This window comes from Plectropomus leopardus, chromosome 14 (assembly GCF_026936395.1).
Source record: "Plectropomus leopardus strain MGB_pleo_1.0 chromosome 14, ASM2693639v1, whole genome shotgun sequence".
NCBI classification, from domain to species: Eukaryota; Metazoa; Chordata; class Actinopteri; order Perciformes; family Serranidae; genus Plectropomus; species Plectropomus leopardus.
Genome location: NC_142189.1, coordinates 8,874,641 through 8,891,213, shown reverse-complemented (window position 1 = coordinate 8,891,213; position 16,573 = coordinate 8,874,641). Strand labels below are relative to the sequence as shown.

The following is a 16,573-nucleotide window of genomic DNA, read 5'->3' as shown; positions in this document are numbered from 1 at the left end:
GAGTATTCTTGACTTTCACGCTACTCTTTGCCACAGCGGACATGCAAGCAGCAGCACAGGGTGAGAAAGAGACTGCATCATAAGGTGAAGAAGTAGTGAATTTACAGCTCACAGCAAGTCTCTGGCTTTTGTTAATGTCAATTGTTGGCAATAAATGTTGCGTAACTGCGATCCATTGATAGCGCCTTTTGCTTATTTACTATATTAAGTGAATGCTGCTATCACGCTGAATATCCCAAAGAGCCCATTTAAATTGTAAAACTTTGTATGAAAAACAAAATGAAATGTCAAATGTTTGTATTAAACTGCCAAATCTGATTTGACTGGCTTCTGATTTGGGTACAGCCCTAATTCTTTGACATGCTTTGAACAGCAGGTGCACACACTCTTATAGATTTGCAATTAAACAAAGAATAAAAAGTTTGTTTATTAATGTAAAACCTGTCTTGCTTTCACTGCACTGAAAACAGCTGAATGTGCAAAATGGTTGATGAGATTTTTTTCTGTTGCATTATTAATATAGCAGCCCATCCCTGATCCCATGATGTTGAGATCAAACTGTAACGGTGTTGAGTAAAAGTGAAGGGGGGCAAACAAAGTGGGAAGGGAATAATGTGTCTGGGCGGCGGGGTAGAGTTTCTCATTAGTGCTGGGTCTGGGGAACAAAGGCAGGACTGGGCTGAGGCGAGGCGAGGCAGCGCTGCTTTGATCTGGGTCACAGGCCTCTGAGGTACAGTAATAACCCCACTGAGCTCGTCAGGACTAAAGTGGTGCTCCTGGGCTTGAAGGACTCCGGCTAATGAACCTGTACACAGTCAACCACACGGACACACCTTCCCAACATCCGAGGTACATTTGGAGCACATGCACACTTAGTTTGGTTTGAGTGTGCGGCTCGATTAGCAACACGAGTAAATCTAGGTTTTTTTCCTCTCGGTGCTACAAAATAGATGTTAGTGCAGCTGCAGTTTAAAAATACGATTGGTGTGAAATATCGAGCACACGGAGAGATGTTTGTGGGACAATACATGAAGAGATAAAGAAAGACCTTGAGGGCTTCCAGCCTCTCCATTAATCTGCCTTGTTCCAGTTCAAGGACTTAATAAGGCTGCAGTCCCCACAGGCTCCGCAGAGATCCATGCAAAACAGAATTTATGGTAGCTAACGTTTCCACCTTGGTTAACTCTACCTGGTCGTGGTAGATTTCATGCAACTTGACAATGTTAGGGTGGCCATCGCAGAGCTTCACGGCTGCTATTTCCCGCTGAGTCTGCGCCTCCATCCTACAGCAAACACAAGCAGGAAGCCAGATAACTGTCACAAAATACAACATAAATACACACATACACAGCAGAGTGAAAAACTGACTTTTCAGAAGGTGGATGCTGCATCCTATTACAGGTTTTGAACTGAAAATTTCATCTTAACCCAGAAAACCTTTATGGAATTATGCAGAATTTACATAACATATCAGTAAATAATAACAACAGCATAATTTACCAAGAAAACAACAACCATGGTTAAAAAACAAAGACAGAACATCAGCAATTAACTTCCTACACTCTGTCTGAACTATACAATATCACTTCCTGACCATCAGTTGTGGGCTTTTTTTCTTCTTTTTTTCCAAGAGCAGTCTACAAGTTTAAGTTCTCTGTTCTCACTTTTTTTCAGAGGCATAAAATCCATTTTTAAATGCAGATTTGCGCTGCAGCCCCACTGATTTTTTTTTGTTACCCAAAACTTCCAACTAACGCAGGGTTAGAAAACTATTTCCACCAATATGACAGGAAAAAAACATCCTGTAATCCATTTTGAGAAACTTGACATGACTTATCAAATTATTTTCAGATAAGAAAGCATTATTTTGAGATACTAACTCATTTTGAGAAATCAAGTCCTTATTTTGAGAAAATTAAGCATTATTTTGAGAAAGCTTTTCATTTTTGTCAACTTTTTGCATTAATTTAAGATACTAACTCATTAATTTTAGAAACCAAGTCATTATTTTGAGATTATCAGACAATCTTTTGAGAAATTTTCTCATTATTTTGTGAATGTTTCTCATTATTTGGAGATATAATAATTCATTATTTTGAGAAAGTTTCTTATTATATTTAGGTTGGAACACATAACTGACTTATTAACTTATTATTTTGAAATACTATTTTTTCACGAGTTCCTTATGTCATTATTTTAAGAAATTATTTTTTCCCCCACATTTTTAAGATACTTGGTCATACATTTAAGATATTAACTCATCATTTCAAGAGTTTTCTTATAATAACTTACAGTATCTTGTTTTTTCATCACATTTGGCTTCCATAGTAAACAACATGGCGCTGTGAGCAAAGTGTGACTTACTATGCGAATGTGCCTGTCTGTATTTCTGGAACACGTTTTTGTTTCAGGCAGATTGTCCCACTGAGGCTTCCTCTTATTAGAGCCATAATAGTTGGTGCCACACAGCCAGTGGAGGAGTGTAGGAGTGTTGTGTAGGACTGCAGTCAACACACTTTATCAAAGCTTGTTTTGTAGCAGTGGCGACCAAAAAACAACCACGATTGTGATAAAAGAAAAATGTATTAAATACATTATTGTAAAAAATGTATTTACAATTAATTTAAACTACATCAGACCTCAAACAGATTATTGAGGAAAATAAAATCAGAGAAATTATACAATCGAGTCAAATTATGACAATATTTGTATCAATCTGTTTTAGAAAACATTGTTATATTAGCTGACAAGGGTCCAGGTTTTGCCAGGAAGAGGAGGAGGGTGGCTGACTGAAACTATTAAAGCCACACAGCTAAAAGCACAACACGTCAGCACGCAGGGTTTGAGTTTGTACCTCTTGCTGACAATCTTGACTGCGTATTTCTGTCCAGTCTTCTTGTGTGTGCACCGTCTGCAGATGGAGAAGCTTCCCTCTCCTAAAGCACTGTCCTTCAGGTCCATCTCATAACTCGTGTAGAAAGGTGAGTCCTGCAGAGAGGAACAGAAACTAGTTGTTTGGTGTAGGCAACACCAAAGTGTCTACACAGTTGCAAATGACCTAAATTAAAGAAAGAGCTTGTTTTTTTAACCCTCTTCAATAAAAATGGAGTCCATCAAAATGTTTTAAATTATTTTGTGTTAAAACAGATTACATTTGAACTCAATTTATGTTGACTAGAATAAGAAAACATTTTGTACACTTTTCTTAACATTACATGTTATGTCTCATTCTCTATTTAAAGACACAATTCACGGGGGTCAGAAATACATTTCTTATTAAATCTAATTCAAATTTGGAGCTCTTTTTGTGTGCAAAATTCATATTACACATGCAACCTAATTCAATAATTACTGACAACAGGATGAACCATGAATTATACTGACTGTTGTGTCTTTTTGTTGTTATTGTTTTGTTCTTTTTTGAAATATATATTGCTTATTCTATGTACATTAAAAAAAATTCAAACTTTCTTTTGTTTTGTGATCGGAAAACTTTTAACACCACACAGTGATCAGCAGCAGTCTGTGAAAACTAGTTTAGGAGGAACTCAGCAGACTTCTCTTGTTGTGCAATGTTATCAAAATTCAGTTAAGAAAAAAGTGGAAGTGGTGAATGTACATGACAGCCAAACTCTAGAGAAATCCAGATTTTCCACATCTATATAAAAATATATTTAATATTACTTCGAGACAAGACGAAAGACTATTAACTAGCCTCTGAGAAAATCACATAGAAACCTGTAAAGCAGAGTGAGCTGAGGCTTATTTGAATTGTGAGCACATATGGAGCACATTGTTGCCTGACTGCTCGGCTGAAACTTCCTCTTTCAAAAGTGTGTGAGCACTAAATGAGTAGTAGGCAATGACCACACTCACGTACAAGCCAAAATGCTGATAGCACTTTTTTTGTTAATTAAATACTGACTTGACTAAAAAGCATTAAAATATTAATTATCACCAATATAACAAATCTGACAACAAGTGTTGAAAACAGCAAACAGCAAATTTTCATATCACTTAAAACGTCACACCAGCAGGCACCCAGGATGTTGATGAGAAAGCTTGAAACCCAGTGACTCCACAAAAGCAATGCACCACCACCATCTCAAAAAGTATTACACAGATACACAAATGCATTCATTAACAAACATGATAAATAAACAGGCTCATGTCTCATGAAAACTCAATCTGAATCTGAGTGAGTAAAACAAGTACAGTAGTAAAAAGATGGTTCCAGTGGAACAGAGAGGAGGGAAAAAAATCTCATCTGTCTGTGACAGCAGCCATTAGCTTAAGTGTGTTTGTGCAGGGGGATCCAAGTCCATTCATCTTACCTTCATCATGGCACTGCGGGCCACCGCAGCAGAGCCCGGCCTCTCAGAGCCCCCGCACAGCTGGACAGGGTCGTCCATCACCACATTCCTCTTGAACAGGATGGAGGGGGCCATGAAAGAGTAGCCCTGCACGCAGAAACACATGAACTCTATGTGTTTACATTTTAAAGGGAGAGCTGGACAGTAAGGACAGAGGGAAAGGAAACAGCCGCTGCTGAAGTTAAAAGCCTGCAGCATTAAAATCTCCCTGATTGGACTGCAATTTATAAACAACACACATTTATAAACACTGTCTTTTAATATTAATATTCTGTCCCTCCAAGATCTTGCAATCCCAACAGTTCATGCACATTGTGCAAAATTTTGCCCAGTGACTCCAACTTAACTGCGATTTGACTATCAAAACAGGTAAAATCTCATCACATTGTAGAGCTGCGTATTGATTCACTCAGCACCTCTTCCTTTTTTCTCAGATTATCATGAGACTATTGTTGCAGGACTGGAGCTCTGTGCCTGACACACACACACACACACACACACAGAGTAATGAGGCTATCTGTAACCATCGCACAGCTATTATTATTCAACGGTTATTACGAGGTCTAATGACAGAGTCGAGCTGTTTCGGTGAGAGATTAGCAGTTTGGTGTCTGATGTTAACCGCTGCTGCGAGGCTTCAGCTCAAGCGCCAAAAATATGATAAGCAGTGATGAGATTACGTTGTGTTGTGTTAGCTTGTGCTAACTGGGAGAGCAGGAGGAGAGCGGCTCACGAAGACGGTAGCCCAGAGTTGCGAACAGCATCATCTGAACGTTGGCGATAAGCTGTCGATGCCCCAAACACCCCGACCATCGCAAATAGATTTTAATTCTGTGGGAAAAACTGAATGCTTGTAATGATGACCTTTAAATCTCAGATGGCATCACAACTATTTTTGCTATTTTTACTTGCCCCCTTAATTTCACAGCAAAAACCACCACAACATGCATCAAAATGTTTAGAAAAGCTGCAATGAAACTAGGCATTTAAGGCCACAACCATCCCCAAAACAGCCCACAAAATCCTGGAGGGACTGAATAATAATAACCTCCAAATCTGTGACAGCATCACAACCATTTTTGCAATCTTCACTTGCCCCCTCAATTTCATAAAAAAGAGCCTATAACGTCTGAACATGCATTGCTTTTTTTGTGTTTATTTTTTTAGAAAAGCTTTAGAATGGCTTGTCAGGCTGCAACAATCAAAAAACAGCCCATGAAATCCTTGAGTGGCTAATATTTACTGTTAAACTTCTGATGTTTTATGTCAAAGCAGCCTGTCAGCTCCACAATAAACCAGATTCTGTTCATTTGTGAGTGACAGTGGCTGTCCAGCTGTTCCTATTGTTAGACCTGTCATTGTGAAGCGCTGCCCGCTTAATTCCAGCTGTGGGGAGCCCAAAGCTTTGAGCTGGCATTAATCTCTCTCTCCCTTTTTCACCGGCGCACACACAGCTGTGTGGTATGTAGTGACAGCCATGGATGGACGGAAGGATGGGTGGTGAATGAATGAGATGCCCTAAATTGCCGGGCTTGAATATTTGATTGCTCTGCTGTGAAATTACATCTTGGCGCTCTTAATGCAATTTTAATTTTGTTTTGTGAGGCACCGTGGGGGAGCAAGTGCACGGTTTAAAATTGGGATTGCTGTCGTTATCTCAGAGATTGCTAGGCTTGCAAATTATAAAGACCACAAAATTTCAGACTATGTGAATGGCAGCTGAGAGCGAAAAAAGCCAAGATGAAGTTGGCAATCAAAGACTGAAGGCGTAACCGAGACAGACGTGGTGATGCTCTCAAAGTGTAACCTTTTATTCCATGAGAGAAGCCCGTTAATGGATCTATTGATCTACCGAGCTCAAGGATCCAGAAGGCAATCAGAGTTGAAATTTCATGCAATACATCAGACAGCCATCAGCTGGCACAGAGTTGTGGGCCATATTATGGTTCAAAGCTACATCAAAAATAGTCATTCACATCTGTTACTTCAATAAGAGCTGCATATGGCAGCAATTACTTCAATAAAAGACTCTTTAGTCAATTTGAATACCAGTGCACACAGACAGACTCATGTTGACTTACAGCAACCTTTTGAGGACATTCAAAACTTCACTTGATTACTTCAATTGCTGTGGAGTATGTCAAATATAGTCACAGACAAAAAGTGGATAATGTATAATGCAATTTTTCATCCGTGTCAACATTTCACACTGCCTGCAACCAAAGCCCAGACAAACATCGGCACAAAGCAAATGCAAATAGAAATGCTGTCCTGTGCAATAACCTGCAAGCAGCACAAAGGAATGTTTCTGTCTGTAAACAACAAATACAATGAGCCACAACAACAAAATAGTCTGGTTATCTTAAAACTAAGGCTGGATGAAATGCTGGATGAAATTATCACAATAATTTTTTCCATATTGATCAACATAGATATTTATCATGATGCTGCCAGTTTGAAGAGTATGTTAAAAATGACTGAAGCCTAAAGGAACCAGAGGGCTCATTAGCGAAACCTAATAATATTTTATAATTACTATATATTTTAACATAAACAGTAAGTGTTTAAGTGTGCAAACATGGCTTGGCTTATAATATCTTTTGCTATGATAAAAAGTTAAGAACAGGGTTCATACAGGTTTTTACCAATAAATGTACATGACTTTTGCATGACTTTAGGGCAAATTTCAAAGACCATACATTCTCTGAACGGACCATCGACACTCATTATTGGTTCTTTTTCATACGATATAATAGTTTTTTGAAATATAAATTATTTAAAAAAAAATAAGAATAGGATCAACTGAATATTTAATTATAACTTTGGAACTGTTTTTTGTATTTACTTTCCTGCAGATTTTTAAAGAAAACAAGTTTTCTTTCAAAAACAATTTGGCCATTTTTTTTTCTTTGTTTTGTTTTGTTTTGGGTTTTTTTTCAAGAAAAAATTTTGGTGATTTTTTTTCTTTAAATTTTTTGGGCAATTTTAAAAGAAAAGATGTCTGTTTTCTCCCAGGCCTGGAAATTGCTATTTGCAAATTCCATGACTTTTCCAGGTTTTTCACGACAAAACAAACTTAAATGTTTACTTTAAATAGCATTTAAAGTAAACATTTAACTCTGCAAACATGCTTTATCTGCCTTAACAAAACATTAAAAGGTAGCTTACCAAGTAAAAGATGCATTTAATAAAATACATTTCAAATAATAAATTAATAAATAAATGTGAAATAATTCCAGAAATGATCATTACATTTGTAACTCTTTGTTGTGTTTCCTGTCATGGTTAGCACTTCATCGTTTCAGAGATATCCAAACTTGAAAAGGATAATGTGAGTTCACTTTCAGCACTTTCACATAATGAGCTCCTTGGCTGTGAAAACAAACCTGCTGTGTGATTTGTTGTTGGATCTACTCATATCGAGTACAAAAGTCCAAAGTTTATCATCGTTGCTGACATAAATTTTATCGTGATCCTCTATTGACTTCGTTTTATCACTCAGCAAATACTCACATCCCTTCACACTTTCCTACCTGGAAGATGCGGTCACAGTTCTGAGGCAGAGCTGCAGGGGAGTAGGTGGGATCCATCTCTGTGAACTCTTCTGCAAAGTTGCTGACATCCAGCTCGTCCCGGATCACGGGCTTGAATGGGGCAGGCACCTTCTTGGCTGCCAAATCCTCCCAGTTTATTTTCTAAAGAGAGTTTAGGGGGAAAAAAGTGTGGTTCATCCCCATCCTTATTAACATGGCTTATACAAACACTGAACCCTGTGGCTGGACCAGTTGGGAACCAATGTCCTAAATGCTATTCACTCAGGGCAGCCCCATATGTGAAGTCACAGCCCACTCTGTCATTTAGTTTTTCTAAATATTGTGAAATATTCAAGACAAGCAAGAAGATCCACCTGGTAAAACGGGTGTTTTTTTACATTCTCTGCTCCATTAGGACCTGAGCCCAATCTCGTCTTTGGATCTTTGATGAGGAGTCGTTGGATGAGGTCTTTGGCCAGAGGTCCCATGTCTTTGGGGAAAGGAGGATCCTTTTTTGAAATCCTCCTGTGATGTGTGAGACAAATATGGTCAGAGTTGTGAAGTGACTAAATGAACGCTAGATGCAAGCTGTGGCTGATGATCAGGGAGAATCCATACTTGGCAATGTCTGTGTGCGAGTTCTCATCTCCGTCAACAGTGAAGGGTGAGCCGCCTGTCAAAAGCTCGTACATCAACACGCCGAGGCTCCACCAGTCCACTGCCTGGAATACATGAAAGCAACAACCCGTGATTTTAGCTAAACAGACTAAAAGAAAAATCTCACTGGGGAGCACACAGGAATACAGACAGGCGAGTCTGAGCTGCTTGATTTCATCAAAAGCACAACAGCATAAAACATAAAGATACCTTGTCATGTCCAGACTCTCCACCTTCCACAATTTCTGGAGCCATATATTCAATGGTGCCACAGACAGAAAACGCCCGTTCAACCTGTTTTAACAAAAACACAAATCAATAGAAACATTTTAGAATCCAGATATGAAAGAAAAAAAACTACAGGGGATCTTCTTCTTCTCTGTGCCTGCAAGTGGGCAGGACTGTTTTAGGAAAATTTAAGAATTTCTTTTAAATGCCAATGTTGTATGAGGAAGCAAATGCATTTATCACATTTGTGTGCATTCCCCTCAAGGATAAACACGATATGTTTTCCTAAGAAACACTAAATATGGCCATGATGTTTGTTTGTTTTCAAGAAAACTCCACAGGGAACCTCAAATATTCATGACTAAATGAGCAACAATGTCGGTTTCAGTTTGGAATAAGATTGCTTTTTTATGTATTCATTATCTGTTAGGAGTTTAGTTTACTTTATTTGCACATACATGTGTATAAAAAATAATTAGCTCATAAGTGCCATTTTTGTAAGTGTGCAGAAATCTGTTAACAATAGGCAACAGACTGAGTATGCCTTTCTGTTTCTCTTTTTTTGTGTGTTAGTTTTTCTGGTGTGTCATGTTAGATGTCACAGACATGCCAAAAAACAGGATCAGTAAACCGTAGAAAGCAGCATGTAGGCCAGTGAAAATGTTACAGTGGTTACTTCTTTTTTTCATCTCTTCTCATGCAGTCACTCTTTTTTTAAACTCAGAGCCGATTTTGAACAGTATTTGAGCAAATGTTTCTTGTACTTCTGATCAAGAATGGGCTGGAGCACATAAATATCTGTAACTATTGCTGAATGCTTATTGTAACTACTTCAAATAAAGTCGCCCAGTGTTAGGGGGTATTAGTGAGTTTTCTGTCCATTGGGAAAGGGGCTTAGGAAAATATGAACACAGGGCAGGAGAATCCAAAAATGGCTTATGAAGATACCTCACCTACAAAATAATCTGTAATGATTATTCCAACAAGCATGCATAAAAAAGAAAAAAAAACAATTAAAGAAAAAAAAAAACAAAGATTGCAAGTTTAAAGACTAATCAGCAATACAAAACTGATAGCAATGTATAAATTATGAGAAAGGTTCATGCATGCAGGATGAGATGTATTAAAAAGAAATCAATAAAGTGTTATAAATCTTTGCAAATTAGAGTCCTTTTCAGGTGTTTGGGATTAATGATAATGTAGATGTTGATTGCAGTGATGGAAATAGGTGCTTCCAAAGAGATGGCCCTCTATATTTCAATGAATATTGATTAAGAGAAGTGTGAATATACGACAAAAAATTAAGGTCTTAAAGAGATTCTTGAGGAATATGAGTGAATGCCCCAGTTTAACACACAAAAACTCTGCTAATCAGCTTCATTGGGACTGTGTGGGTTATCACTTTAAGGATTGAGAATATTCAACACTTTCTGTTTTGATATGCTGTACCTGATCAAATTCTTTACTGAGGCCAAAGTCTGTGAGAACTATATGACCACTTGAATCCAACAGAATATTCTCAAGTTTCAGGTCCCGGTAGACAATCCCAAGCTGCAAAACGAAAATGACAGAGGGGTAAGTGAAACACAAAGCATGTGAGCATCAACAGCTCTTCTGAACAGACAAGAGGCCTTGGTTGTGATGAATCTGGGGTTACCTTGTGTAGATGTTCTAGCGCCAACACAATCTCTCCACTGTACAAGGCTACTTCTTGCTCCTTAAATCGCACCCTTTGCACCAAATGTGTGAAGAGCTCCCCACCATTAACGTAATCTGTGATTAAAAAAGATTGTGCATGTCATATTTCATCAAAATTAATGTAAGTGGGCTCTTTGGAAAAGTGCAAATACTTCTCCTAAATTTTAGTTTATATAAATTAACTCAGCTGGGGAAACCTTTTTTCTTTCACAAATCATTAACCTTTTATTTTTCTTGTATCGACATTACACAGGAGGCAGTTTCCTATAAAATATCCTCACCAAGAATGAGGTGCAGCTTGGTATCCGTCTGGAAGGCATAGTGAAGTGTAACGAGGAATGGAGATTGGCGGATGTGCTCCAGCACTTGCCGCTCCGTCCGCGTGTGTTCGGCAGTTTTTGCCTTTTGCACAATAGTGGCCTTTTTCAAAACCTTCATGGCATACAGCTTCCCTGCATCATGGCCACTCACTTTCCTCACCAGGAACACCTTGCCGTATGCTGGTGGTTAAAATAAACAAAAGCAAAGTTCAGCTCAGACCTGAGGCTTCAAAATACACACAATATCGGATGCCAGACTGGCAAGCAAACTAACCGTCATGCTCTGGTCAACACAGAGAGAGACTTAAGTCACAGGTTTCACTCACCTCCTGTTCCCAGTACCTTTAACAGCTCAAAGTTTTCAATGCCCACCCTCTCTACGTGGCCCGTCAGGTTGGCTGAACCAGAGAGGAAACAAATATTACAAACCAGAAACCAACCAACCAAAATCAGATAAACATCTCAATTTACATAACAAAAAAGTAACTAATAAAAAGTAATAAAAAAAATAATAAACACCATGTTACTGGAGATGAGCAGAGTACATGTATGTCCCTAAAGGGTTATTCACGCTCAGAAAATGATGTGCAATAGCATATTTTCACACATGTACAAAAAGACACATCAATGAGTAGCTAGACCTCTAACAAAAGAATATTTCCACATTCAGTAATTTTCCATTGACTGACCACCTGAGGCTTATCTGAGATATTTATGTTTATATTCACAGCACTGACAGCACTGCTGTTTGCACTTGCATTATAAATCTCCTGCCTACTGTGATTGGTGCCACACTGAGAACTAACATGGCCTAAAAGCCATTCACTAATAATGCCTTGACAATTTGTACTAAATCAAATGAATACGTACAGGTTGTCGACATAAATTGGGAGTATATCAGAAAAGGGTCTGGTTCTTTTCAAAAATGTATTGTAACTCTTTAGACCACCTTTAATCCTGGTCTTCCTCGACAGTAAAGATGTTTCTCTTCCTATGTGATAACAAGGTAAAAAAAATATTAGCGTCTGGTCAAAATCGAATGTCAACTTTCAAGGCTGACAAATGATGTCAATGCAAAAGTGCCAAAAACTGAACTGCAATTTGAGTCAATGCCGTGGATATATTCAAAGACCTGAATCCAGCATTGAAGGCAGTACCGGTTTATTCCTATGATAGCAGCTCAGTGGCACATGAAGCCAAAAAATAACTTGAGAAATTCAGAAATTACTCGCATGACAGGTGCTGTCTGCATCGTTGGGCCCAGAGAGAAGAAACTTCTGAGCCGGCTACTTCCAGTTTAGCACTCCGCTAATCTAGATGAGAATAAAATGATTTAATCTTGCAGCTCTTCCAGACTTTCAAGATGTTATCGGACCGAACGGGATAAATCGTGATACTGCAATGAGTAATTTTGCTGGGGTTGTGAAACTAAAAAAAAAAAATTACAGCAGAAATAAAAAAATATACTGCCTGGTACAAAAAAGATTTTGGTCTCTATATCTTATTCAAATATTCATGACACCTGCACAGGCAGTTAACTGTTATAAAAATCAACTGTTAACATTTGATTAAGGTTTGAAATTATGCATATTTAAGGGTGGGGCCGCTTGAGTGACAGTCTGTCTGCAAGGCGTTGCTAAAGTCTTCAAAATATGGTCACTTTTATGGTCACTTCTGGCTCCAAAAAGCTAAGATGCTGGCAGTCAAAATGCTGGACTCTAAGCTTCAAAAAAGGAGTCCACAAACCAGTGGGTGATGTCATGGTAGCTACATCCATTATTTTATAAAAGTTTAGGTTCAAAATAAGTGAGGTCATTCTCATTGTCTATTGAATACTGTATATAGCACCAAGTTGTGAATACACATTTGTAACTGATCAGCTGTTTTAAACCATTCTTGCCAAAAAGCCGGACACCAGAAGGCCCATTACATCACTTTATAGTCCCGTGTGCTTTTTGTTTTCTAACTAGTGCACATGTTATAAATAATGTAATCTTGCATTTCATTTTGATACAAAGAGGCTCTGAGCAATGATGCTTTGAGGCGAAAGAAATCAAACTCTGCAAAGCTAAAAGGTTTCAGTGGGTTTTAAACTGGAGGATCAGCAATTTAAAACACTGGACAAGTTAGGAAACTCTGGATGGTGGCTAAATGAACGCATAGCCAACAGCAGTAGACTGGTAGTACTGGGAGGAACACATACATAATCAGCAAACTTCTGTCATGTAAACAAAGATCTAAAAAAGGAGATGTGCTAAAAAAAACTGACTCAATCTCTCAAAAAATATGCAACAGTATGAGATAGTCTTCCATGCAACTGCAGGCAAACTTGCTACATTAACCAGAAAAAGGTCATTATCTTCCATCAGAGATCTTCAGTGAATTCAGCACACACCGTCAGTGACTCCTCGTGTTTTTCTAAATCATGGCCTCCCGCTACAGCTGGCTGAGCATAGCACACTCTTAGACATGCATGTCCATTGTAGTGAACACATTCCTCCTGTCTCACACTGAGAAATGGGCTACTGAGCAATTAAAGCGTCTGATTTAATATTTTCCGCTGCCTCTCCCATTACGCACGAGAAGAAATGCTGCAACTATTAGACACTTATTGTATCATTTCAAAACAACAACACCGTCCTTCAAATGTGAAGTCAGGGGTTCAGGTTGCATAACACCCTTGTCAAGCTCATCTGCCAAGGCCAAGTTTGATTTCGGTGTTTATAAATAGACTGACTATAGGTGTCCGACCGGATGATTCCCTTACTGCCACACAAGAGGAACCTCTTCAATCTACAGGGGACAAATGTCAATGAAAAGCTTTGCTTGAATAGTGAAATTTGGTTAGATTCCTAAATAATTAAACTTAAAAACCCAACATCTAATTGCAACTAAATTTCAACAACCATTTATTTGGAAAAGTGGAAAATCTACCTTTCTACCGTACAAAGCAATAACACAAAAATGACTAGGATTAATCAAACTATAGCAAGTATGTCCCCTGCAGATCATTTCTCCATAAAAAAAACATCTTGATTAAGTGGGAGGAAGACTAATGCTCTGACTTAATAAGTAGGTTTATCCTGTCACCACTAGGTCAAATGTTACAGCAGGGGTCCCAGGGCAGGGCTACAGAAAAACAAGTGCCAGTGATAACTAGACTGACTGCATATTTGGGGCAGGGCAGTAAATGGGGGTGCAGCACAGTCATGTTGCAGCCTGAACAGCAGCACTGTGTCATTATAAACCAGTTGCAGCTGAAGTAGAGCCCAACTTCATTCAGCAGCCGTCTGCAGTAAATCAGTACACTTGCAAATCTACTTACACAGCCACCTTCACTGAAGTGTCAACCATAAATATTTGGGGAATGCAACATTACTATAACTGTATTTCCTGTTGATTCTTTTGGAGTCATGTTCTAAGTTGCTGCTTGTACAACAGTCTTTCACTTTTTACCAGGGATGTGGGAAAGAAATTGATACAGCATAGTATAGCGATATTTTGAATGGCGATATTATAATGATACAAGGAAGATACAATTAAGTAAGATAATGATCTTAAATAAATCCAAAATGTTGGAATTGCAAATTAAACTTCTGGTAGCAAACTAGAATAATGAAATGGATTACTTTTCAGTCCACTGGACACAGTTTGTTGTTGTACAAACACAAAATAAAATACTGGTAGCCTACAATAATAATAAAATCAATTAGTGCAATAAACATAATTAAACTAGATTAAACAAATTACACGTTAGTAAAAACTTCATATTTTTATGTAAAACAGATGTTGACAAAGTTTTCTTTTAGAGATATAATTTGATAAAAATCAATACATCACAATATGTTGCAGAATGTGTCATTGCAAATCTCAGCATATTGTAGGGCCTCTGGTGATTCTCATCCCTATTTTGTACGCAATTAGCAGCAGCATCATTTAAGGAAAAATAAAAGTCCCAGTTTTACCTTTAGGGTGAATAATGTACAAGGCTAACCATGAGATGAAGATATTTACTAGTTTATCATTATTGCACTAACAAACAGTGCCTACTGTTGATGTGCACTCCTGTATAACGTGCAGAGGGAAGCTAACGTTGATTTCTGAGACTTGACAGCACTGCAGCTGCTCTTCGTTGGCTAAGGAGAAGTTAGCTAACAAACCAGGCAAAAACTGAAAACCCCACTTATTAATAACGAGTAATTACCGTTAAGTTGATGCGTTGATAGTAGCAAAAACTTGCTGAATATCTCTGCCGATGGTCTGAGATAGCCTGGTTAACGTTACATATTAACAACAAGCTTAAGCTAATGTTATTACCTGGGCTGACCACGGTTATTGCAGTTAGCTAACCGTAGAAAAATGGTTAGGTAACGTTAGTTTGCGTGAGATAGCAGCAGCCTTACAAGTAAAGAGCTAACGTTAGCCTTCCTCTGCCATTTTTGGACTTGAGTAACGTTAACGGTAGCGTTCAATACAAATGCCCATTGACAGTGACAGTTGGCTCCTCCAAGCTAGCCTGCTAACATTACCCCCGGGGGCACGTGTCTCCCTAAATAAAAATGACTGCATTTAAAAGTTTAACTGCAGCTAACTTACCATTTTTGAGCTCAAGTTTCACAGTAAAGAGGTCACCTTCTCTGGAAGATCCCTCCATCGGGGATGGCATCGTAATTTCGTGTTCCAATTATGTTCAAAGATGCTTTTCAGACAAGGTTGCGTTCACCTCGCGAGCTAGTTTGCAATATAAACATGCAAAAAACTAATTGTTAAGCGAGATAATTAAACGCCTGTTTAGTTAGGCGCCACTCTTGACAGATAAATTGACAAAATGTTGCTACTAAACCTAGCAGCAAGCAAGCCCAAAGGAAACACTTGCTTCTTCCACACCACCACTACCACTACCTTCGCAACCAGACAGTCCCTCTTCTCTGATTGGGGTTGCTATGAGAAAATGTGAGCTCTGATTGGTTCGTTTCGTGATTGCGACACATGATCCCGCCTCCCTCAGAGCGCTCATGCTGCCTTCACTTGTCCCTCGTACACGCTCTGTCAAAGGTCAGGAGTTACAAAATCAATATGCAGTCAATTGCGCATTAAAAATGTATCTCCGAACCATACCAAAGTAAAAGTACGTAAATGTGAGTATCTGCATATACCCAAAGTATATCACTCATTACACAAACGGATCCATGGCAAAATAATTTATGTTATATTATGGGATTATGATTTTTGATACATGTACCTGTTGCAGCTAGTAGAGGTGGGGCTAACGTTAAATACTTAATATATGACTGAGTAGCTTAATTGTTATTATCATTATTATTATTATTATTATTATTATTATTATTACTGTTATTTTATATGACAATAACTAACTGTGCTTGTGCAATACATACTATGGACTGGACAATTTGTTGACTGGCATTTTCATAGCTATCGCTTTTAAAATGTGGTTTTTGCATCATGCTGATTATTTTAATACTGCATGCAACATGTGTCTTTTTTTTACTTTTATGCACTCTTTATTTCATTGTATCCTGCACATAACAATACAGGCTTTTTATTCTATTCTATTGGATCATAAATGGTAATGTATGAGTTGTGTAATGAGCTAATGGGTGTATTTTGGGGCATAATATCAACATTGAAGATGTAGTATTATTGTTGCATATGGACATGAGAAGATTTAAAGTATGATAAGTCTGTGAATATTGATGTAAACATCTCCTCTATGTTATTTATTCTATGTATAATCTTTATGTTA

The 16,573-nt window shown here is 38.1% G+C and overlaps 1 protein-coding gene across 1 annotated transcript in view; it reads right to left on the bottom strand.

Moving 5' to 3' along the window:
- rps6ka5 (ribosomal protein S6 kinase A5) overlaps window positions 1–15,726 on the bottom strand; it is a 30,242-nt gene extending 14,516 nt beyond the window's left edge. Inside the window, exons 1-12 of the mRNA XM_042500819.2 lie at window positions 15,406–15,726; window positions 11,136–11,207; window positions 10,771–10,989; window positions 10,449–10,564; window positions 10,241–10,342; window positions 8,774–8,857; window positions 8,525–8,628; window positions 8,281–8,431; window positions 7,907–8,068; window positions 4,335–4,460; window positions 2,855–2,988; window positions 1,190–1,283 (exon numbers count right to left, since the gene is read on the bottom strand). Coding sequence (XP_042356753.1) covers window positions 1,190–1,283; window positions 2,855–2,988; window positions 4,335–4,460; window positions 7,907–8,068; window positions 8,281–8,431; window positions 8,525–8,628; window positions 8,774–8,857; window positions 10,241–10,342; window positions 10,449–10,564; window positions 10,771–10,989; window positions 11,136–11,207; window positions 15,406–15,475 — 1,434 coding nt within the window. The 5' untranslated portion in view covers window positions 15,476–15,726. The remainder of the gene's footprint in view (window positions 1–1,189; window positions 1,284–2,854; window positions 2,989–4,334; window positions 4,461–7,906; window positions 8,069–8,280; window positions 8,432–8,524; window positions 8,629–8,773; window positions 8,858–10,240; window positions 10,343–10,448; window positions 10,565–10,770; window positions 10,990–11,135; window positions 11,208–15,405) is intronic.
- Window positions 15,727–16,573: the final 847 nt, after the last annotated feature.